The sequence below is a fragment of the Peromyscus californicus genome, unplaced genomic scaffold, assembly GCF_007827085.1.
Source record: "Peromyscus californicus insignis strain IS unplaced genomic scaffold, ASM782708v3 Scaffold_22__1_contigs__length_63687245, whole genome shotgun sequence".
Taxonomy (NCBI): domain Eukaryota; kingdom Metazoa; phylum Chordata; class Mammalia; order Rodentia; family Cricetidae; genus Peromyscus; species Peromyscus californicus.
The window spans coordinates 13,305,029-13,330,882 of NW_026294525.1; the positions used below are offsets into that span (position 1 = coordinate 13,305,029).

The 25,854-nt window shown below is 40.1% G+C and overlaps 1 protein-coding gene across 1 annotated transcript in view; it reads right to left on the reverse strand.

Annotated features, from left to right (window-relative positions):
* Window positions 1–25,854, reverse strand: part of Oprm1 (opioid receptor mu 1) — a 57,239-nt gene that overhangs the window by 12,371 nt on the left and 19,014 nt on the right. Inside the window, exons 2-3 of the mRNA XM_052750926.1 lie at window positions 15,199–15,551; window positions 13,882–14,402 (exon numbers count right to left, since the gene is read on the reverse strand). Coding sequence (XP_052606886.1) covers window positions 13,882–14,402; window positions 15,199–15,551 — 874 coding nt within the window. The remainder of the gene's footprint in view (window positions 1–13,881; window positions 14,403–15,198; window positions 15,552–25,854) is intronic.

The window sequence follows — 25,854 nt, forward strand, 5'->3', positions numbered from 1 at the left end:
TTTGAATTCTCCTGCTATTTGCCACCATATGGGAGAATCAAAACACAAGTCACCATTACATTGATGATTTTGTATTCATAGGCCCCCAGTAAATGGTCTTGGGAAGCTCATTAACTCTGGTAAGACACAAAGATCAAACATTGATGTTGAAGACCTTAGAAAAAATATGGTCCAATCCTAGAGACCTTGGCTTGCCCCTATCAGAAAGGAAGCCTGGCATTGAGAGGGACTGTTTCAGGTGTTATCTGTGCATCCATTCTGTTGGATTAAATGAGAATTTCATCAAATTTGGCTGGAAACTTAAGCAGCAGGTGGCATTGAAAGCTATCTCAATAGATTAGCCAGAAGCCCCCTTTTGAATTGCAGGTCTCTGGGAATGGAGTCAGCCCCTAACCAGCAATACCCTTTGGGCTGTAAACTCCTATACCCTGACCCCTGACACTAACCACTTCAATGGTGGAAGGAACACCTTCGACCCTGGAGGTAGAGGGAGGACATAATAACATTCCTGCTATCTCACAGCTTCAGTCTGGCCAAACAAGCTCGTGACTCACCAGAAATAAGCAGCAACCTGCCAACTGTGCTATTGCAGCACTTACCACCTCTGTCCACCTGCTGTGGGAGCAGGGGAACTGCTGTTGGCGAGCTTGGCCCTAAACTGTCCTGCTGTGCCTGGTGTTATCAGAGGCAGCTCTACACAATGAATCTCTCTTCTCCGTGAACTCACAGAGAGTTATGTTAGTTATGCTCATGGCCATGCATATGCTTCTCTTGACATCTAAGTGCCCCGGGGTTATGCAATGTATAGTGCCTAGACCACAGCCTGGTGACTGTGGCTATCTGGCTTAATGAAACCAATGCAATGATGGTCCGAATCAAGTTTATCAGTGACATGGGTAACCCACCCCGTTCTGTTGTATGTTTATATGAAAGGCAGAGGAGCCCATATGGTTTCTTTCCAAGGGTAGGATTGCTCTTGGGCTCATCAATTTTTGTCTGTATGTCCATGAATGTAGAAGGCAGATCAACATGTGTCAGCTGCCTCTATTGTTCTCCACCTCATTTAGGAGACATGGTCTCTCATTGACTCCTAAGTTCAATGATCTGATTAAGCTGGCTGGCTGTGAACTCAAGAGATTTCCCTGTGTCTGTTTCCCTCACCCAGTGCTAGGGTGCAGATGTTCCTTGCTGGGCCTGGCTTTTATACAGGTACTGGGATCCAAACTCATGTGCTTATGTTTGTGTAGCAAACACTTTATGTGCTGAACCATCTCTCCAGACTCAAGCTCATTTTAGTGACCCACCATTGGTGGTAATGGTCCACTCTGTGAATATTTTCTTTACTGAGACCCCAGGTAGAGAATATGTATCAGGGAATAAACGCTTTCCTTCGTCCATACAGCATTGTGAGGACTGTCCCTGGTATCAGAGTTCAGATCCTAGAGGCCGGTCAGGAATCTATCTTTCACTCTACAGACTACAACCAGGGAGATGGGAAGGACCACCAAAAACGAGCAGTTGCATCACAGTCAACATTCTCTGATGGTAGATCGGTCTCTTATTGGCCTTAACCCATCGTCTGGCTGAACAGAGTGGAGGGTTGATATGGATTCCAAATGCTTTTATCGTTTTTGGATTAGTACCCATAGCATGCTGGCACAATGTATGCAAACTGTGAGTAAGGAAGCGAAGCGGCTATCTGAAATTAGACTTTTTGGTCTTCTCTGGGACATAGTTGAATCTGCCTCGTGGCCCGGTGTAGTGTAGTACACACTTAATCTCAATACTGCACATCAACGTCATCCTGTTGAGGGCATTCTGTTGACGGTAATTCTAATCAAGGGTTGATTGAAATAAATGGGGACAGATCTGGTCTGAGCATTTGCAAATATCCAATCTCAATTGTTGATGGGATGATATGCCCATGTGGACATGTCAGGCTAAGAAGATGGCAGATTGACAGGTGAATTTGGGGGAGATGAGGTGCCCTGAGCATCTCTGCCTATCTTTGCTTACTAAGTGAGGCTGTAAATCCTAGTGAACCCGAGTAGTGACAGCTAGTCACATAGTTTAGAACCATCACTACCCAACAACATGAAGATTACAAGAGGATTACTTTGTGATGCTTGTTCTTGGGGAAGGAAGATCAGATTATTTAAATTTCTACAAAATACATGGAGCCCTTTGCTCTGGGCTCCCAAGTTGTGCTGCCGCTCACCATGGGTGCCAGTGTTCTGGTCTCACTGTGTTGTATGGTGAGGCACAGGGCAAGGGAACAGCACTACCATGTTGCTGACTCTGCTGTCTTCTTGGCTCCCCTGCGTCTACTCTTGGATCTGTGGTAGGTTCTTGCTGAGACATAACCATCAAAGCTGAACTCCTTTCTGACAAGAAGGACATTGCAGTCACATATGTCCATGGAGTTAGCAGTCAATGTTAGATAGTATTCTTAGATCCATACATTAGATGCATAGATATAATTCTGTTAATTTTTCCTTTCATATAAACAGCCTTTTAAACTGTAACTTTTCTGAGAAGTCAACTAGAAAAATCCCCTTAAGCTCTGTTTTACTCCATTAAAAAAAAAATGTTTGAAAAGCTTTTAGGCTTCAAGGTGAAGCTTATTTAAGGAATTTTAGTTCCTCTCAATCTAAAGATTGAAGTATTTCCCGTAGTTTTGGGGCTGGAGAAAATTTAAGAGTATGGTTTTCAACTTTGTCAATCTGCACAAGGAATCTCACCTTTGAGAAGTAAAGGGATGTGCCCCCGTGCATTGGATGAAGACGTTGATTTAATATTTTATTTTGCAACCCTTTTCTGCCCTTCCACTTTCTCTTCCCTATTTGCGAAGCCATCTGAAGTTGCAACTGAAGCCAGTAACTGAATCAGTTACTTTGGAAGCCGATCAGTGTTTGCCCATAATAGATTTCAAAAACCCCATTCATTAGAGAAATCATAAAAAGCGAGTCACACAAAAACCATTTGGAGCCGATGACTCATAGGCAAAGATCTCAGTGTTCCTAAGTAACAGGAGCTTATCCTTTCTTCAAGGCTTATTGCCTGAGTCAGGCATAGTGGGATTTCAGCTTATTCCTGAATATACAGTATAGGCCTATATCTGATATGGGGACAAGAAGCTTCCCATAGTATTTCTAAAGCACACTGATGCAAATGGGTTATGTGCAGACATTCTCTTCCAGGAAAGAAGTTTATGCACGATGCATCTTTCCTCTCCAGTCACTAGATTCACTTTCTTGACCTCTCATTCCCCACTGGGTCTAATGCTGCATGGGACAAGAAAATGGTTGAAGCACCTTTGTCTGTCTGTGTGTCTGTGTGCTTGTCTGTTTCCCCCGCTGACCCCCCACCTCTCTCTCTCTCTCTCTCTCTCTCTCTCTCTCTCTCTCTCTCTCTGTGTGTGTGTGTGTGTAAGAACATGTGCACATACCCGTGGAGCTCAGAGGACAGCTTTAGGTGTCATTCCTCAGGTGCTGCCCACTGTTCTTTGAGGCAGAGTCTCTCAGTGAACCTCAAGTCAACCTATTGGGTCAGAATGGATGGCGAGAAATCTACAGGTACCCATCTGGCCACCTTTCCAGAATGCACAGCATCATGTCTAGCCTTTTTGCATGGGTTCTGGGGTCTGAATTCAGGTCTTCATGCTAGCAAGGTAAGCACACGACCAAACTAAGTAGTTTCCCCAGCCCTTGTTATAAAATTTCTAATAGTCAGTGATACAGATGGGTAAAAATGCAGCCACATTTTTACCAAATGCGATAAAGGAGTGGTTCAAAGAATCCACACATGATATTCTGGATGCTTCCTACTGCTTTTAATGTGGAGCAAATTTTGTCTTTGTACACTAGACCTTTTTTACAGTGGAAGAAAGCTTAGGTGACTATGTTTTTTTTTTCTCTTTTTTTTTCCTCAGTGAAAGAAGCTGGCCCCAGACTCTGAATGATGCCATCGACCAAGTTCTAATTCTAGAGCAAATGAGGTCAATGGACTTCTGGTCATGAAGAGGTCCCTTCAGCAGCCACCAGCATGTAATGTACTCAGTCCAGTGGTTGTGAGCTTAGCACCAGAAGCGTGGCATCTGGTTTCCATGCTTGCATTTGCCATAAGGAGATATAATATCTTTGGCACGATTCTCCCAGCTCTATGTATGTGCCTTTTCAAAATAAATTTATTTTCTGCAAAGATATTGTATCCAAAACAAAAGAATGTGTCACTTATAAGGCTTACTCTTAGCAACATGCAATTTAATTAGATAAAAACACATCCTAAAGCTACACAGACTGTTTCCCTCATAATTATAGCCGGGAAGTGCTAAGCTTCAAAACAAAGCAAAACAAAAATGAAAACCCAAACCAAAGCACAACCTGCTCCACTTTCAGAGGCATAAAGTTTTAGCATGTTGTTTGTATATGGATGTATTCAGGACACTTATTCAAATGCATGGGAATATGAGTTTTAACAATCAATTCTAGAATTCTGGTGAATGTCTGGAATTCTGAGACATTGCTATTTATTTTCATGAATCATTGAACTGCAGATTGATTCACAGCTTCAGGCCTAATGGTCTATGGTGGGCTTGTTAAGCCTGATAGAGCAAGGGGCTTCTCTGATGATGGGGTGTGCACATTGTATTACTTCTAGATCGAAAATAAGTTACACAGCCTGGCATTTGTCTGTTGAGATTTTATTTTCCTTTTTTTTTTTTTTTTTAATGGACGGTACTAACAGTTCACCATATAGTGTTTCACAAGAACCTGACAGACCAGAAAAACACACCGTCTAAATTAGACCCTCATTCCCTTTGCTGCTGAATTATCAAGTCTTAACATGAAAAGTCTGTCAGTGTCTCTTGAATGTAGGCACAATGCACACTTCTTACCATTTGAAACTTCTAGGAACAAGGTTATAACAGAGTCTCAAAGCTTGGAAACATTTTTTTTTCTAAACTCAACAAATTGTACATATGAATTAGTTGCAACTTTTTGTCTCTCAATAACACTGCCATAAAAGTTTGCGTTTTTAATTCTTTCTTTAGTGGTATTGAAATACCTCTCCTGTAACTTTCTTCTTGGCTTTATTAGTGGAGTGATACTGGATAAGGCCAGTTCACTGCTCACATTGCTCTAAATATATGGTAACTATCAGGTCCTTTGGAGTCATGTCTTTCCCTAGTTTGTGGATTCCAGGTCATACATGACGATATTTCAGGTAAGTACATGAAGATATTTTGACTCCCCCCACCATTTTGCATGCTTATCTAATTTGCTTATTCTGTTACTGAAATGTGAGGTCTGTCTGTAAGAGGCTAACATTTCTTTAGTCCCAGGTACTAGAATTGTCTTTCTAATCTAGTCACCATGGTTTAGGTGCCTTGGTTCATATTGCTGGTCATGAAATAAAACCTCTATGAAGTCTTAAAATATCTACTCTCACACTCATTTTGTTTCCATGATTGAATTTTCAGATTACAAATTTTTCTCTAGTAACCTCTCTATTCTTGTTTTGTATTATATTCTAGTATTCTGGGAACCTTGTCTAATCAGTCGGATTATTCACAGTATTTCTCTACTGATTGAGGCGCTGAAGAATACAATTAAATAAAATCTTATAAAGCTATGTCATGACATCATTAAATTCAGATCAGAACTAAGCACAGTATAGGGTTATAGATATTGGTAGAGGTTTTCAAATCTCCTTGAAACACTGACTGTTGAGTTAACCCAACTGTGCCATCCAGTAGTTAATTTCATTCTCTATAACTTTGCCATAGGCAATCTTGCTTCTCAGAGGCACCTGCTTCTCTCTCAGTGACCCAGGTTCTGGGACAAACTTACAATGCTAGATATTTTGTGCATGTTCAGCTCTTTCCTATTAATCTTGGAACTCTATTTTCCCAAATATGCCAGAGACTCTTCTCATTCTTGGGTTATGATTTATGTTTCAGGAGTTGTATTCATCAAATCCTCTCAAGACTTCGCTGTCACCAGGAGGTTTGGCATAATCCAGACCTTCCCAGATTTAACAACACACCTTGCTTGGCTCTTAATTCTTTCTGGATAATGGTTAAGGCTGTAGGTCATTTTCTCTGAAAGAGAAACTCAAAGGAACATAAGGTTATGGGATCTGAAGGATCCGAATGAGACTGTATTTAATAATATTTAGGGGATTTTGGATATGATGGCATTTTTCCTGAAATCAGAATGAAGTTCTGCAGGAAAGATATTCTTAGCTGTAAGTTTAATAGGCATTTAACAGTTGATTTCTGTCAAATGCATAAGAGTCATATCCCATTCCATATTTATTAATTCTATAATTTATTAATTGGATTTGCTTGTTGTCAAAAAAATTTTTTAAAAAAGACTTTTTCTCAATTAAGATATTCTTTTTTTTTTTTTGAGCCTTTCCTGGAACTCACTCTGTAGCCCAGGCTGGCCTTGAACTCACAGAGATCTGCCTGCCTCTGCCTCCTGAGTGCTGGGATTAAAGATGTACGCCACCACTGCCTGGCAATATTATTTCTTAAAATCATCTTCCGTAAACTCTGCCTGTCACCTATCTTGAGGGCACAATGAGAAGTCATTTGTTTCTTTTGTTTTAAAGACATTTAAATATTCCAAACTCCCTAAAACCCAGGGATATTTAAGTTTCTTTGAATCAAAAGAAGCAGATAATTTCTCCTTTATTTATAAATCATCTTCTTGATTACTATGAAGACTTGATGATGTGGGAAAAGTAGGCATCACCTAGGTGGTCAGGGTGAGATTTCATATATTTCATCATGAGATTCCTGGTGTGTGCATGGGAAACAGAATATTCAGAAGTAGTAGTGGATCTGGAGCATAACCGTGCTGTATAGGTTTGTCTTCCTACTTTCTCCATCCTTCTCTTTCTATCTGCTCCCTTCCTTCCCCTCCACCCCCTCCTGCCTTCCTGTAGACACATGACTCAAATTATTTTTCCCCATACATTCATTCTTGGACCTAGCTGTGACATCACTTTCAGCTTGTGTTCCATAGAGAGGTGAAAATTACATAAAGTTTTATCAGGCATCCACCTTGTGCTGGTAACCTCCTGTTATTCCATTCCAGAAGGTCTGATGCCATCTTCTGACCTCAGTGGGCATAGCACTCACATACAGTAACACACACACACACACACACACACACACACACACACACACACGTACATAGTTTAAAAAAATCTTCAAAATAATAAATTTCATAAATGAGAATATTTTCATCAAAGATGGTTACAAATTAAGAATTTACCATTTCAGTTTAGTCAAGTAAGATAACATCTAATTTAAAAATAGTTCAAAAAAATAGAAACAGTTGCTATATTTGAAGAGTTATGTATAATAATGGGAAAAGTAAGCACAAGGAAATTAGATATTAGTAGTATCAGTTAATCTAATCTTTAAAGCTCTCCCTGCCAAAAGAAAAATACACATCAGAATCACCATAAAACAAAACCTAGAGAGCCAAGAAGTAAGTCACATTGATGGCCTGGGTCACGAGATTAATTGTAATTTGAGTTCATCCTCAGTCACTGCATTTTAACTCTGACACTGGCTCAATTCTCCATAAACATTGTTTCCCACAACTATAGAGGTTATAATCCATACTGCAAATGATTAAATAATATATACTTTCCCAGCTACACACATATCTATGAATGTTATTAAAGCCAACTGTGTAAATAGACATATTTCTAATTAAACAATATTTTACCGTTATTATAGTTAAATGATGTTAAAACATACTAGCTGCTTCTGTTGTCTGTGGTATACCTTCATATAAGCCTAGATGACTCTAATTTCAGACATACATAAAGATGCTCATTCATAACACACACACACACACACACACACACACACACACACACACACACACACACACACACGATGATTGAGCCATTTTCTTTTTGAACCAAAGAACTGAAAGATAAGCCATTTGGGTTTCATTCACAAAGAATGCCTTAATATGGTCCAGTACTGTCATTTTCTGAGCTATTCTCATTTGGGGCTTTTGTCATGGCATTGAAATCATTTCCTTCCCAAATTAGCTGTCCACAGATGTCTTACAAAAAAAATAAACCCCCATGAATCCAGTTTTTGAGAGTGATGCAGTTTATTTTAAAGATCGGGCTTCTGCATTTCCTTCTCTGGGGAGAGTGTGGTTTTATAGCTTATTCAAATGCAACCATCTCCTGATATTTGGCCTGCTCCTTGGATTGAGATGCTAAGAAAATGCTTTCAAAATGGTAATCAGAGGGTTTAGGAATGGCCTTGCCATGCCAGTGAAAAGAAGTTAATATGATGTTAGCTTTACTGCTGTAGCATGACTTAACCCTGTAAGGCTCTTTGCTGAAAGTGACTGCTTGTTTTCAAAGATAACTATATTATTTTAGAAATCTCAGGTTTTCCTTTGGTGAGAAAAATAACAATTGCTCATCAAATATAGCAGTAATTGAAGGAAAAGGTGCAATTTATTTACTGTGCATATGTGTGTGTATATGTTCTATGAGTGCATATGCATGCTATGTGGACACACGTGTGTGTAGAGGCTGGTGGTTGAATTCAGGTATCTTCCTCTATTTCTCTTCAACTCATCTTTTGGGATAGGGCCTTTCACTAAACTGGGAGCTTGCTGTTTTAGCTCTACTCCAGGCTGGGATCTGCCTGCCTCTCTTCCCCTAGTGCTGAGATTACAGATCTGTGCCACATGACCTGGGGATTAGAGATACATTCCACATGACCTGGAGATTAGAGATATATTCCACATGACCTGGAGATTATAGATATGTGCCACATGACCTGGAGATTACAGATCTGTGCCACATGACATGGAGATTACAGATATACATACCACACGACCTAGAGATTACATAGGTGTCACATGATCCAGAGCTTACATGTGTGCCACATGACCTGGAGTTTTATGTGGATGCTAAGAATGCAGACTTGAATCTTCACGGTCATGTAGTAATCACCTTGCCCACTATTTAAATCAGAAATTCTGGTATCATGTTTTATTTAAGATACTGATTCTTGGCCCCACACAATGAGCCATGATTCTTTCAAAGACATCTTGCAGATCCTGCATTGTCTGGAGTTCACCATAAAGGCTGAGAATCTCTGGCTATGGTTATACCGCACTCACAGAAAGAGGCATAACATTGGGGTGGGGAGGGGTAGAAGAGAATAGCTCTCAATTATTCTTAAAATCAGTGGTGCTTGTCTGGAGTATGCCTCTTACTGATTATTGGGTGTTGTATAACCATTTAACCTCCATGAACATTTGTCCTCTCATGCTTATATGTCTGGGATGTTATGGGAAAAGAGATGTGGGGGACCACACACAATCCCCTTTTAATTTGTGTGTTGGTATAGGAAAGTATCATACCATTCTTCTACGATTATGGTTACTGTATTTAAATAATAACTATGTTGACCTAACAGATTCACCCATTTTCCTTATATGATGTTAAACATTTTCAAACTCACCCAGGTATCAAGTAGAAAGTACCTGAATGGGTAAGGTTGGGGTAGAAACCAGGCAGGAAAGGCTCTGAGTGGATGGTGACATTTCAGGTCTGAATGAGACTCATATTGCTTAGAGTCCATAGTGGGAAGTGTTCTGTCCAGTTCAACAGGACAGCAAGATGCTACGTGGGTGGGGAAACTCAATTGTAACAGGAACAGATGGACCACTAGGCTCCACCTAATCAAGATAAAAAAGCCATAAAGGCGACACACTGAACATGAAGCCACCATGGGTGCTACAGAAAGACCAGAATGCTGAGACTGGGATGAACAAAATTCAGAAGAGAACATTTCCCTTGCCCCACCCTCAGTAACAACAAGACTTCTTCAGGGCAGTGAGTTTGGGCCTTGGTCCTTTAAAGCATTTGTTAAAAATCAATTTAGAAGACAAGTTGCAAAGTCTAACTTATGATCAGAGTACTCCGGGTTGGGGTGGAGAAAGCCTACTGTTCATTGTTTCTGAAGAGTGGGCCCCAAATTTCAGTGTTACAGGGTCATTTGAGTTGCAGTCGGTCACATAAGAAAGAGGTCTTTTATATACCTCTATATCTAAAATATCACAGCTCTCCCCTTTTTCAGCCATTCTGTAGATATCTGTGGAGTGCTTTCTAATGTGTCAGGGACTGGGCTAGGTAGACACAAGAGGCACAAGAAGAAGCAAGATGGGTGTGTTCCTACCATCAGGAATCATTGGGGTAGCTGTTTACTGCAGCGTGAACAACTGTGACCACAGCGACCTTTCCACCTCCCTCTGTCTCTTCACAAGGTGACCATTGCTCCTGTCACCAGGAGGCAGTTTTTCCCTTTTACCCATTCAAATCTAGGTTGATGGGTTGTTTGATCCACAGTAAGCGCGGATGTAACTTTATTTACTTAAGAATTGTGTGTGTGTGTGTGTGTGTGTGTGTGTGTGTGTGTGTGTGCATGCGGACGCCTGAGGTTGATATTGGGAATCTTTCTTGATCACTTTCCATCTTATTAATTGAGGTAGGGTCTCTCAATTGAGCCTATAGCTCACTGACATGCCTGGTTTCTCTAAGCAGCTTCCTCTAGGGATACCCATCTCATGTTTTCCCAGTGATGCAACCACAGGGCAGACCTTCGGCCCCTGCCCCTCAGCATTCACATGGCTTCTGGAGAGCTGAATTCTGGTTCTCAGGCCTGTGGAGCAAGTACTTTTGCCACTGAGTTATCTCCCCAGGACACTGTCTATTTCTGTCACCAGGTCTGAGGAGGACTGTTCTCTTTTCTCTTCCTCAGAACCTGTGGCCAGGGTGAAGACAAGCTTGAGATAACACTCTAGAGGATGAGAGTCTATGGATCCAGTCATTCCTGCCATGGCTGTCTTAGATTAGGTGACTGATAGCTCTGACACTGGCTGGCTTGAGTGAAAACAACTAAAATTCAGAGCACAGGCAAACCTGGCCCAAATTACTGATGTATCATACAACTGTAGTCTGCGTAGACAGTTAATTCTAGATTCTAGGTTTTGAAATGTTTTGTTGTACATGAAAAACTTAGTTAGATGTTTTTAGAGCTGGTTATACTTTCTTGTATGGCTTATCAAATTACCTTGGGAACTGCCACATCGCCACTTCACTTTGCGCTGTGTGGACGTGGCCTCAGTGCACAGCTGTCATAATACAGACACCCTGGGGAGGTTTGAACTTGGGTCTCGGGTCTGCAGAATAGGAAGTTGACTAATGTGCTTGACGTGTAACACGCGGAATATAATACATATTTTTGGAGAAAACACAAATAGACAGAACATAAGCATTGATCACCATGACAAACTTCTAATACTTCTAACTAAAAAGTTCCACGCCCATCTGATTAGCCTTGTTGCCTAATTGCTCCTATTTAAAACAAACGAACGAACAAACATGAAACCCACAGAAACACAACACCAGCTTGTCAGATTCTAGCTCTCTTTGAGCTAATCTAATGATCCCTAATGGCAGAGCCACATAGTCAGGCCTCCTTCAGATTTGATTGGAATGTCTGCTTGAAAATAACCATCATAGGATTTCCTGTTGTTCCAGACATCTTTGCCTGACTGCCTTAGCCCAAAAAAAAAGACACACCTGTAGAGCTTGGTGAAAAGGAGCTTTGATTTCTGTTAATTTTCAAATATGTCAGGGCGTCTTTTCCGCTCCTTGTAGCTTCTCTTCTTGGTCCAGCTCTCCCAGCTGGGCCTTTGGGAAGCAGCCAGTTCCAGGCTAATGTGCTTCTCTATGTTATCTGATGCTGACACCGCTCCATGGAGGCAGTCATAGCGATAAGTGCTAATTGGATGTATTTTTAAAGCAAGCCTTTTAGTTACTTAGGGCAGAACTTCTCCAATTAGCTTCCCTTCCACTCTCTGGCTGTGCAAGAACCACAATGATGTGCAAACATGGGGTTTGAAAGGGAGTCAAAGTCAGCACTGGGAGAAGGGGGAAGAGGTTAATCTTGTTCAAGTCTGGGATGTGCTGAACTAGAGAGGTTGGGGGCTGCGCTTCTGTTAGAGGAAGGTCGGGGTGGATCAGGCAGGATAAGAAGGCCCAACAGTGTCCTAGAATAAAGCCACCAAGCAGCCACACCCCTGTCAGCCTGTCAGGAGGAAAGACACAGCATGGCACTTAGGGAGGGGAGGAAGGGCCCAAGCTTCCTTAGTCTCATCCTTTTCTGTAATGAAAGTAAAATATTTCATTCAATGCAAAGGATTTGAAGCCCGGGGACAGGGAGTTTCAAATTGTGTTCTCTAATGTGTTACCCCTGGGTTGGAGAAAAAAAAAAGAATCAATTTAAATCCTCACCCTTTTAAAGTGACCTGCAAGAGTTTGAAAGCCACTGAAAATGAAGGACTGCTTAGAAAAAGGGAACAGGTGATATGTCAATGTGGATAATAATGAGAGAGAGAGGCGGGGTGGGGTGGGTTGGGGAAGCAGAGGAGAAACCGATTTCTTTCTGGCTTTGATTTCTGAGCTGGAAGCAGGGAGATAAATTTGTTAGTATTTGCCTTTGAGATGGGAATGAATCTGCCACCTGAACCACATGCTCTCTAGGGGTACTGGCTCGCATGTTTTGTGCTAGCCGCATTTCTCATTCAGGTATGGGGATTCATGTCTCCTGAGGCAGATTCATCTAGGCAGTATTACATAACTATGAGGTCAGTTAGAAAGACTGAGCCTCAGCTAGGCTGGGTGGCCATAGCTGGGTGAAAAGGGACAGCGAGGGATGGGTATGATGAAGCACCAGCAGGTGGGAGCAGCTGTCACTGTGGTGGACCAGGCCGTCCTCTGGCCGCTCCTCTGCTGGACTTTACAGTCTTTTGTAGGAAGCTGCTGTCCTCATAGTCCTGCCCCTTGGAATAGGAACTTGACCCAAAACTTTGACCCAAGCACTTACTTTACAAGAGGCTTGAATTCCAACTCCGTGTCATAAAATTATATACGCTGTGATTTTTAGGTATGGGAAGCATTTTGGAACACTTATTTATTTAATTTTTTTTTTTATAATTAAGTCATGTGGGTCCTGATGTTTTAGGTTAGATGTCAAATTATTGCAAAGTCCTCTCTCCCCTTGTTCATTTCTTGTCTGGTTACAATATTGTGAGTAAATCTTGGATCTTCCTGGGACTCTCTGTTGGATGTAGGACTCTGTTGGATGATTAGATGTCCAAGCATCTAATCACTCTTAAGTCATTTCCAAATAGCATGGAAAGTGTTTAAAATTGATTTTAATATACTAGTTAGGTAATATGTGGGCACTTGCTCTAGCGTTCGGACACCAGACTCTACAAACCAAAGCCTTAACAGACAGGGATGGCTATACTTGGTTTTATTTTTATCTTTTCTCCTTTGCCCTGACACTGGTTTTTGGGACTATGTTGTACCTATGACCACAGTGGACAAGGCTCTTTAACTACAGAACTGGAGTGGGTTGGCTCTTAAGTGGCAGAGATATTAGCATCATATTGTTGGGATATAGAAAGTTTCTGTGTGAAACAAGGACTCCAAAGTAGGATTCCATCTATGATGTACTAAAACCATTAATTTTTCAAAGAAGGCAAGGCTCTGAGGAGAGTAACTTTTAGCAGTTTAGTAGATTGTCAGTCATCATATCTTTATACCTAAATGACCATGTACAAAGATATTGAGCACATTCATGTGACACATCTTTCTGACATTATGATCAGAACTTGATCCCATCCCCTCTCTATTCTTGGGGCTGGCCTCAACTCCCCAGTAACTGACCTCCTGAGGAATTTAAATCTTGGACTGGTACCAGGTGCTGTATTTTTTTATAAGCTATACATAATTCTGGAAAGCACGTACCTGATGGTTAGTTCGATCCACTGTATTAGCCGTGGAGGGGTGGTCTCTAGTGTTCTGACGGATTCGAGTGGAGTTCTGCTGTTCGATGGTGGAGGAGGTTGGGATGCAGAATTCTCGGAAGCATCGTTTGAAGTTTTCATCCAGGAACGCGTAAAGAACTGGGTTCAGACAGCTGTTTGTGTAACCCAAAGCGATGCAGAAGTGCCAGGAAACCGTCTGGAAGGTGGTCTCTGGAATCGTGATCAGGGCTTTGATGATGACGTAGATGTGGATAGGGGTCCAGCAGACGATAAACACAGCCACGACCACCAGCACCATTCTGGTGATCCTACGCAGGTTCCTGTCCTTTTCTTTGGACCCTGACAGCATGCGGACGCTCTTGAGTCGTAAAATCATCAGTCCATAACACACGGTGATGATGAGGACCGGCATGATAAAGGCGAAGATGAAGACACAGATTTTGAGCAGGTTCTCCCAGTACCAGGTAGGGTGGGAGAACGTGAGGGTGCAATCTATGGACCCTGGAAGAAAAGGATTTTTTAAGAAAAACTAGCAGCGACATTTAGTTATACCGTTAGGTACTGAGGTTGCTCCTTTGCCTACTAATAGCTTTGACCTGAGCTAAGTGAAGGTTGTTGCTTTGCATAGACATGTAAGGAAAGAATGAAAGACATTAAGGAAGAAACTCATCTGTTTATTCACAGAGAAGCTACTTGCTTTTTCTCTCCTTTCCTACATTTCCCATTTTTCTGCCCACTTGGATCACATTAAGATTTTATGAAGTGAGAAGTTATGTACATCTCACAATGAATCAGATGCTCGTGGGATTTATGCTGTTATAAAAGATATAATCATTGTCCAAGGTTCCCAGGAGTTTCTCACTAATGGATGTCTCCCCTCCACTTCAGGATGGCAGCTGCCGTTAAGTCAGGACAGGTAAATTTGTCAGGCAGACAACTGCTTGAAAATTTAGAACAAGCCTCAGTGAAACATTCTCTGGGTTTAAGCTTTAATTACTTTTGGAAAATCTATGTTCCTATTTATTCAGCACTTTGACAAAGTAAGTTCAGAGAAATCAGGAATACCTAGGCTTTGTACTTATTAAAATACCTGGAGGACTTGTAATTATAGAGAAATCTTCCTGTTTCAGTATATTTAAGGGCATTTTCTTATTTCTTAATTAATTAACTAATTTCTTAATTCAAAGTACAGCTTGACAAAGATTCTGAACCATGAATTCTGCTTGGCTCAGGACATCACCAACACATCAGACTCTAAGTACCCTCATCCCTGACTTTGACCCATGTTTACCCTTACCATGTCTGTACTTTGTGGTTGCCATGAACATTACAGGCAGACCAATGGCAGAAGAGAGGATCCAGTTGCAGACATTGACAATTTTGGCATTTCGGGGGGTACGGAAATCCAGGGCCTTGACTGGGTGGCAAACAGCAATGTAGCGGTCTACACTCATGGTGCAGAGGGTGAATATGCTGGTGAACATGTTGTAGTAATCAATTGAGATCACGATCTTGCAGAGGATGGTGCCGAAAGGCCACGTTCCCATCAGGTAGTTGACACTCTGAAAGGGCAGTGTACTGGTTGCTAAGGCATCTGCCAGAGCAAGGTTGAAAATGTAGATGTTAGTGGCAGTTTTCATCTTGGTGTATCTAGGAAACAGGAGAAGAGCAGAGGGATTATTAGAGATACTTGAAAGACAGGGGTCATTCCCTTAAGAAATCATCGACGGTTAATGGAAGACCCTGAGAGTAGACCCAGGACTCTTTCAAAGTAATAGACTGTTTACAACTGAGTGCCCATGAGATAAATTTTCCTAATTAAACTTTTCTTTCCTATAAAATAGTTATTACAATAGAAAACATGGCAATTTTTGGTGTTGTTTATTGACTGGAGATAGTCTCATGTATCCCAGACTGAACCTGCTATATACAGCATGGCTGGTCTTGAACTCATGATCCTCCTACCTCTAACTCCCAGGTTCTGGGATCATATATGTGCACTGCCATGCTTAGCTTGTTTCCTTGTTTTTAATGTGGCGATCACTGTGATTGGTGCAACTGGCATGGGGAACTACCAGAGAGTGGATAATGATTCTAAACATATAAGAGAACATTTTAGATATATGGATAGATTTGAAATTATTGAACACTATTGTAGTGCAAGGACATGTGTTTCTCTACATGTATTGGCTGCTGGGGAGCATGGAAATAATCATGGTATTGAACGGAACAGGTGAGGGACAAGTAAGGTGGAAAGCAGTCCAGAAGCCCATATTTTGTCTTAAAGCTCAAGTAAGAGCATGGTGGTGGGCATAGAACATTCTAGAAGGAGAAAAAGAACTCCAGTCAAGGCGTAGAGTTGAAATGGTACAATGAACATATTTGGCATGCTGAAGGGCAAAATTTTTACCAAGAAATGGCAGTGAATATGAGGGGAAAGTAATACAGAGGCAAGGTAGTAGGGGAAAGTGTGTGTTAGGATGAATAAGCCCTCACCCAGTGGTGATAGAAATTTAAGATTTTTTTTTGCTTTATTTTTAAGGTCTTTATTGAATTGTTATTGACATGTAAGAAATTATACATAGTACAATTTGGTAAGCTTTAACATATGTATGTCTGTGAAATCACTGTCATCAAAATCAGTGTTTGGTTGCATGCATCAAAAATCCTTCCCTTTATATTGCCAAGAAGTTGATCATTGCATGAGTATACCCCAGCTCCTTAACCCAGTCATTCGTCAACAGGAAGTGACTGGCATACACGTTTTGTCTGTAGTGTATTAATCTATTGTGAGCATTAGAATTAGAACTAAAAATAGAATGCATTTCCCCCTCCTAGCTATTTAGCTGGGAGTGTTGTCTTGAAAGACTACAGAAAGTTGTATGATGAGCATTTATAATAGTAAAGTCGACTGATGGTAGAACGCGTTCTGCATATAGTTACCTCCTATTGTTTCCCCATTAAGTGTTTATATATTCAAATTCTTTAATAGCATCCCAGCTTTACTCTGGGGAATGACTTTCTTCCTATTCGTTTTCCATGAGTTGTTCAGTAGGCTCTGTTATTAGCTCAGGGCATGAAGAATTTAAGAGATGGGGGTTATAGGAACTAGAGATGGCCTCAGTGGAACCACTATAGTTTGATTTTTTTTTTACATGGTTCACATATTCACAGTTTGGCCTCTAGTGTGATGATACTTAACAATGAGGGGGCTTTTAAGAAACAAGAGTAGCAGATCTTCAGGCTGTTGGTTTGGGTTTTGTCCTCAAAATGAATTGACCTGGTCATTGTAACCCTGGTTGGGACTTGAGAGAGGAATGCTAGAAAAGGGTAAGAAGGACCACTGCCCAGCATCTTTCTGGGCTTCCTCTGGCTATGTGGTACCTTCCTCTAGCATGAATGCCTGTCATGACACAAAGAAGGGCTCTCACCAGAGCTAATGACATGCTATTTGGAATTTTGGACTCTAAAATTGTGACCTGTATAAACCTCTTTCTTTATCCTGCCTGAGTTATTTTTCCATAAACTTGGGAAATGATCTAATTAAAAAACCTAGAGTTCCCCTCCACCACCACCATCAGGGGAGGTTTTCAAACAAAACAAAACAAAAACAAAAACAAAAACAAAAACAAAAACAAAAACAAAAACAAAAACAAAAACAAAAGGGAGGGATCAAACCTGAGAGGTTTTATAATCTATAGCTGTGGGGAAAACTCATTTGAAAATGGGTTTTCAAAGCTCCCCATCTGAAGATTTTTAAAGAGAATGCAATACTTGAAGCAAGGGCTTCCTTGAACTTTCATTTATAGAAGATAGTAAGTTCCTTTTAAATTTCAGTTTGTGCTTAGGGATTTTCAGTCTGGCAAGTTAAAAAAATCTAACTCACTTAGCCCCAAGCAGCTGACTTCTGTGGGATATGGTATTATAGAGCCTCTGGTATAGGCCTTAATTCCATGTTCCACAACTGTTTTGGTCTCCACAAACAGCAGGGAGCTGAACCTTTAGACTATTTCATGGATATCACCAGGACCAACCAGCTGGGACTGTTTCCTGAGTTCCACTTTGGACACCTGGTTCCCTCTGCAGAGCTTACAGAACAGCTGGTGGGTTTTGGATGCAAGACTACCCTGAATTGTTTTAGAACTACTCCTTCCTTAAAAGATTTTAATATAGGAGGGTAGAGACAGCCAGTTAACTTGAGATAAGTCAATGTGATTCAGTAAAGGACCAAATGCCTGACAAACACAAAGTACATCATTTCAACAGAAGCAAACGTATGGAAATCAAATTATAACTGCGATTTTAAGCTTTTAAAATCACTCACTTTGATGTTCAACAAATTTAAACAGTTTCAATGTTTTGATAAGTGGAAAGATTTTCCCCATAGCAGAAAATGGATTTTTTTTAAAAAAGATAAGCTATTGATAATAGGCCTGTGATCCAAAGGCATACCTCATGACATTAGTCACACTCTAGAGAGAGGACCTCAAGGCAGTTTTCTGACTCATTGCACTCTTGGCATTTTCTTTAAACTTACTTGCTCACCAGGTACTTAGAATGCATAGGTTATCTCAGTTAAAAAAAATAATTTCCTCCTCCCTTGGAATGAGGTGTTTGTGAAACAAAATTTGATTAATATTTATCATGAAAGGAGAAGTGAGTGGAGGGTGTATTAATTTTTCCATTCTACAATGCATGTGCATATCACAACATCATATTACATGTGGTTAACACATACAATATTACCTGTCAAATAAATCAAGCAAAGGAAATATTGTGAAGACCTTTCCACTGGCGTTTTATAGGAGCAAGGATATTTAGTTTTTCCTTTTATGTCTGTAGATCCTTCCTTGGAAGTGGACTGGGATTTTAACACCAGTTACTCATGCTTTGAGTCATACCAGTAGCTTTCTCAGTATGTGAAAGAGAATTATGGATACTGGAGGTTTGCTGATGCCCTCAGCATACTGCCACAGTCCTTCATCTGGAGAAATGGTTTGCTGGGGGGAAGGGGACTGCTACTCGGCAAAGGAGCCTTTCATTACGTTCTGCTCTGATGTGGTGGTATGAATGTTGTCCTGAGAAACTTAAATGAATTATCAGAGACACACTAGAAACCATACAGAGAAAACACACCAGAGTTAGCAAGTGGACAAAGAAGGAAACCAAAGGAAGGATTGTCTTTACTGTTCCCTTTGCTTGAACAGGTCTTGACAGAACCCATGGATATAATATAATATATAATAAATAATAAATACAATAATAAATGTAATAATAAATGTAATCCCTTCTCCCTCCTTTAATTTTTCTGCTTCTTACTGTGCAAAGTGAATGGGAGTAATGTGAAGGAAATGAGAAGGTACTCAGAGTGAATGAGTGAGGCATGCAGCCTGGCTGACTGGACTCCCAGGCCCTTCCTGATGTTGGCTGCACCTTTCTCTACTAAGCAGTGACCTAAACACTGCCTTTCTAATTATCCCGTTACAAATTTCATAATAAATACTTAAAATAATGTGTTCTAGATGATTGATTAGCTATGTTCCTTACACTTAAAGGCATTACTATGCAAAATTGCTTCACATTTTGTGTTCATCTTAGGACCATTCACACTTGATCACTAGAGTATCTGTCTGAACAATCCAGGTCCCAGGCTGTGGTGAGGCATTGCAAAGCCTCTTTCATTGGTACCTTTCGCCTCTCACATGGCACATGTATATATCTTTTGCTTACAAATGTCTACATGAAGCAACTACTCTCTGTTGCTACACTCATCCTTCATTCCCCTGATGACTGCTACTTTCTAAGACCTCATAGATTTGATTTCACTAGGGTAAAAGAAACTGCAGCAATCCAACTACCTGTGTGACGATCTACCAGTGGCCTTGGACAATCTTTCTTCTGTTTTGTTTTTGAGTTAATTCTTTGAATTTTGATGACTTTTAGTTCAGAAATAGAACTGACAGAGGGAGTCTGAAAACAGTAAGTATGTAATTTTCCAGTTAGATTTGATGGCTTTATATCATATATACCAGATATCATATATATCATATATCCTTCACATGGCTCACCCTTTCCTCCATCATACTTTAGGTATTTACAGTAAGACCTATGAGATTTGTAGAAGAAATGTCTCCTAGCCTTGGGCCCTTTCTAACTTTAAGGATTTTACCAATTTGAGCGAGGAAGGAAGAGGTTTAATTCAACAAGGCTTGGTGAGTTTCTTTTATAAATTTGATATGATATTGGAAATGCCTCCTTGTTTTGCTGTGACCTTTGTGTCCACATCCCCACACAGAAATCCATATTTTTAATGGAGGAGGAAGCACTCCTTTGAGCATTATCTTTTCAATCTCATGATGAATGAGGTAAATCAAATGAAATACAAGTGCTTGTCCTACATTGCAGGTAATTATGCAAGTGGAGACATTGTCAAGTGAACACCTGTCTGAATTTCTCCATTATTATCCAGGCTGGGGTGTATATGAGTGGATGAGGCTGAGGAGAGGCAGGGAATGAGGAGGAGAGAAGAATTCTCTAATAACAAGTCCGAAAGGAAGCATCATTTTCCATGAATACGGAAAGAGGCTATATGTTAGTTTGCTATTTTCTGTTATATTTTCTACCACCTTGGTTAAGGAGGAAACAGGGATCTCTCTGTAAAATGCTTAAAACACTTAATTTGTGTTTCTTTCAAGCCATGCTACATGGCCAATGATCCCATTTTCTATGAGTCAATGCTAGCAGAGTACAGTTGAGTGACCTCAGATGTGAATCTTCCTCTATAGGTGAAAGGTAATTTGTTACTTTGACCTCAAGAGAAGACAGATAGAAGTTTCCAGAAAATTAAACAAAGAAGCATAATCTTCCCATGGTGAACTAGCAACTCTCCATGTGTCCCTAGAATAAGGGACCCTTGTTTGAGCTCACCTTCTCTTTACCTGTGTGCGTTGTACCGGTTTTCTCTTTGTCTACTCTACTTTTTTGAACCCCTGATTACCCTGGTGACGTCATGAGAAAAGAATCTTCCAGAGAAAGTTACATAAAGTGATAATTTCTTGGAGCATTGGTGAGTTTCATGCATAGAAAATTTAAAGTGAATAACTGATATTACTTTTACTTTTACATCTGGGGCTAATAAAAGTCAGAGTAAAGTGTATGTCTCCCCTTGCTTGACATCTACTGGGGATATACTTCTATTGTTCTAAGTTTCTTTATAATACTAGTCTTCATTTCATTTAATTTGACTTTCTATCTGGTTGTTTGCAATTTTCTGTTACTTTACTGAATACATTTTATTAATTTTTAAATTACATGTATACAGTGTATACTGACGACTTTCAGTGCCCCACCTCTCTACCACGCCTGTGTACATCTCTTCTTCCCCACAAATCTCCCTTGGTCTCTGTCTCTATGTCTCTCTCTCTTTCTCTCATGTTCACGTTTCTTTGTTTTATTTTGTGACAGGGCCATCAGTGTGACTGTTGTGTACTAAGTTTACAAGAAAAAAAACATGGTTTGCCTTAAAAAGTTTTTGATTCTATGATAAATATATATTTTGGAGAAACATTACTTTGCTGCATTGTATGATGTAAATAAGCAGTTAGAGTTGGATAAAATTTTCTTATTTGTAACCTAGAACGTCTTTTGCTAATAAACAGAACACACACACACACACACACACACACACACACACACACACACAGTTTGAAAACACCATCAGAACATCCATTTCAGAGCTACGGTTTTTTGGTTAACGAATAGCAACATTCTATAGCTTTTAAAGTCAGAGCTTCTGAGAGGAAAGGAAATGTGTTCTATGCACTCACAATGCAAAAAAAAATCTAGCAACCTCAAATAATGCTGTGTCTGCAGACATTTCTTTAGTATTGAAGGAACCAGGAAGGGAACTCTGAAATATGATAAAACAGTGTCAACCGTATTAATATGTTTTTTGAAACAAATGTCAACTTCAGTATTAGATAACTAAATTGCAGAAGCTTGTGATGCTCGTGTATGTGCAAGTTAAAATTCTTCAGAGAACATAGGCTATTGGTAAATAGTTTTCTTTTGAAATTAGCTCAGTAGGTTTAATGGCTCATAGGCACTTTTGGTGGTGTTTACTGACCTTGTTTTTGGTGGTAATTTGGTGATGTTGTAGTCAGCCAATGTAAGTAGGAGATGAGCAGTGATACAGAGAAGAAAAAAAGGAATAGAAACAGATAAAAATCATCCGCCCTTTAAAACACCCAGCACAAGATGGGCACCGCCAGATGCTTACTGAAAGGGGCTGAATAAAGGAAAGGGACTATAGCAGTTTAATTCATTGTGATATGAGCCAAGTTTTCTTACCAATGCAGAAAATTTGAAATAAAATGAAGAGAGAGTATTTATTTTTGTCTGGCTAATTCCTCATTGAAGTTTAAAGACATTGATTGACTTCGTCACATAAGCTCATGGAATAAGTCTGAGATAGAATATCTCAAAGTCACATTGTGGAATACCCTGTGTTATGGGAAAGGACCCAAGGCACAAAGAACTGTGAGTGTGAGGGTGTCCTCTCTGCTCCATTTCTCCAGACTGCATTGGGAACTAAAATGTACTCACTATACTGCCTTGTGAGCCTTGCATATTGATGAGTGCTTTGCCAATGAGGTTATAAAACACTTGGCTGCTGAAAAATCTCTGCTTGTGGTCCAGTTAAACCAGAGAAACTGCAGGAAACATTTATTTTCTTGGCAAAGGTATATCTGCTTAGAGTAGTGCTGAAATCAGTTTTACATGATGTGTGTGTGTGCATGTGTGCACATCCGTGTGTGCATGTGTATCTGTGTGTGTGCATGTGTGCAAGTGTGCATGTCCATGTGTGCATGTGCATCTGTGTGTCTATGTGTGTGCATGTATGTTATTCATAAAGGCTTTCCTTACCCTGAGGTCATTAAAATGATCTAAATAGTAATACCAATGAATTAGAGAATGGGATTTCACTGAGTCTGTTCACAGTTCTCCGCTGCCCACCTCTAACAGAGAGGGAATCAAGGCAGGGCTGAATCTGAGAGTTCTTAAGTACATAGTAGGCACTCAAAATGCTTATATTATCGATACAAAAATAAGATTGGGGCTGCAGGGATAGCTAGCTCAATGGTTAAGAGCTCTCGTTGGTCTTGCAGAGGACCTGAATTCAGATCCCAGTTAACCTGGTGGTTGGCACCCATCCATAATGCCAGTTCTAAGGGATCCAACACCCTCTTCTGACCTCCATGGTCACCAAGCAGAACACTCATGAGCAGAAAATAAATAAATAAAACAAAAATGAGATCATCCTTGTGATGAAACATTAGCCCCATTTTCTCCACTTCATTTTTATATCTCAAAGACCATTTTGTACTCATGGTGTTGTTTACTTAATATGGCTAATAAAAACACCCGGCATATGTTGAGGATGCAGTCTAGAAGCTTCCAGCTGGCTTTGCATTCACTTTGGCTATAGTAGTCTATTCGCTGTTTTCTTTTTCTCCAATTATATTGAAAAGAAGTCATCTAATTATCTTAAGAAATATCGTTTTCATAGTTTCCTTTCTTATAGTATTTTAAGTTTTCTTTTCTTTATGTAAAAATGTCTGTTTAATTTGAAAAAAATGTATTGTATGTGGTACTTGGTGGCCGGTCCAGTTCAGGATGTGTGGGTAGTTGTTTAAACAACTATTGCCTTTCTTCCATCCCTTGGTTCACGTTTTTAATAGATAATGTTAGTTTTTAATAGATAATGTTACCCAAATCCAATTTCATGTGATCCTCCCTGTCCCACGGAAACATTTATTTTATTCATTTGAAAATATTAAGTTTAATATTTTAAAGTCATTGTCTGATTGCTTTTTGTGGCTTTTTTTGGGGGGCTGTTGTGTTCCTGCTTGTCTCCTTCGTGATCTAACACTGCCATGCATGAGCAGGACGATGACTACAGAGTTGAGAGAGATCTCTGAAGTCAATATCCTGCAGCCTGTCTGAAGTCATGGCTGGAATTATCCAGTTCTTAGTTGGTATAGTGGATGGGTTGGACTTGGTTAACACATGATGTGCCAGGGGCTACTAATCTGATGTTGAGTGCCTTCGAATCCTTCAGAGAATTGCTCCTCTTCCAGATGCAGCCTAGCATTTCTGCCCCAACCACTGCACTATTGCCTTTGTGCAGTCTGGGGATCGGAAGACACCCAGTGTCAACTGGCACAGTGACTGCCACTATGTGGAACTCCTTTTCATAATGTAATGACATTGGTGTTCCCTCCACAGCCTGGGTCTTACATGGCGACTTCTGCGTCCTAACTACTCACCCAGGCTGTCTGTCTGGCTAGGAGAACATTCTTCCTTCTAACTCCATGACTCCAACAGTCTCACTCTTCTCAGTTCTCTTATTCGCCCCTTTAAAAATAAGGATTAAAACACCGATCTTACAGTATAAGATAAAAAAAAAATGTATGTGTTTAGTTTTCCTTTATCTCCCTCTCTGTGCGATTTGTCTTCTGAATGGAAATTCACTTTACGTCCCACAGCTCTGTTTCTCATAACCTTTAATAACTGTTCTCCTCGTAGAGAGGTCACCAGCTCAGGTTTGTGACAAGTGGGCTGGTTGTTGCAATCTGGATTAGGAACAGGAAGATAACGTGATACAACTCAGTCACATCCACTGCAATTGTATTGATCAGTAGCAAGGACAACGGTTTTTCTTCTTCATCCGCTAATTCATTTTATGTTCCCACAATGGATTAAAACATTACCAGGGAAAACTGTAACACTTAACAGGACTCCTTAAACTGATGCATTAGCCAATAAGAATTTTCATAAATTTATATGTGAATAGCCATTGATATGTTATTTACTTATATTCTTTCAAAGATAATTTTTAGGGTAGTCTGGATATGGGGGCAGACAACAGAATTTTTTGGTTATTCATAGTGGACCATATTGAAAATAAAGATTGGATTTACCTCAAACAGTACAGAAAACCAAATAAAGGCTAATCTTGTGCTATCCATGGACTTGATTATCCATTTCAAATTTATTATGCTTATACATGAAACCATAGTTCTGCTGAAAATGAGTAATGTTTATCAGAGTATCGGCTGCTCTGTGTATTGGCGTTTGCTATGCTCCAGAGCTGTCTGCCATCTACAATGTCTGGACTATTCTGCTTTGCTTAACCTCAGCAGCCTGTGAATTTTTCTGGCTCTGATGTTCACATGTACAGCTATTATCGATTATGACAGCTTTGGTCTGGAGTCTTAAAAGTTTTCAAAGACTCTACTCCTATGGGAATGAAATCTACTAGTTCTGTCTTCTTAGCACTTCCATATCAATCCTCATGTTTAAGTTCCTTCACTGCTGCTGGAGAAGTAATAGTGAGATACAATAGTATTGAAGTTGAGTCATAGCGAGAAAGACAAAGAGCCCCAGATAGTGTTCAGAGAATGTTTAGTTGTAAACAGTGGGGTTCTCCTGTGTGGAACAGAGTTACACTGGGTATCAACATCATACAAAGATTTTCCATGATACAATAAACAAACAAACAAACAAACAAACAAAAATAAACCACCAACAACAAAAAACCAACAATCAAAAATAAGTTGACTTTATAAGCATGTTTCTAAGAGAAATAAAATAGAATCTGCCCACAACATGAATAATGCAAAACATCTCCTGATAAACATGACCCCTGCTTCTCAGGCAGACGACCCCATCCTTATCTCTTAACTATAGTTCACTACATATAAAGTTATTGATGCCTTTTTATTGAGTTACCTTTGCATGCTCTTTCACATAAACTCCTCTTTCTTTGAATTCTCTTGTGATAACCAACCTCAAATTTTTATAACGGTCCCTCTTTCTTGGTATAGCAAGCTTATCAAATCTATGATTTTTTTTTAAACCACAGACATGTCCCTGCTGTTTTGGGGCTCAT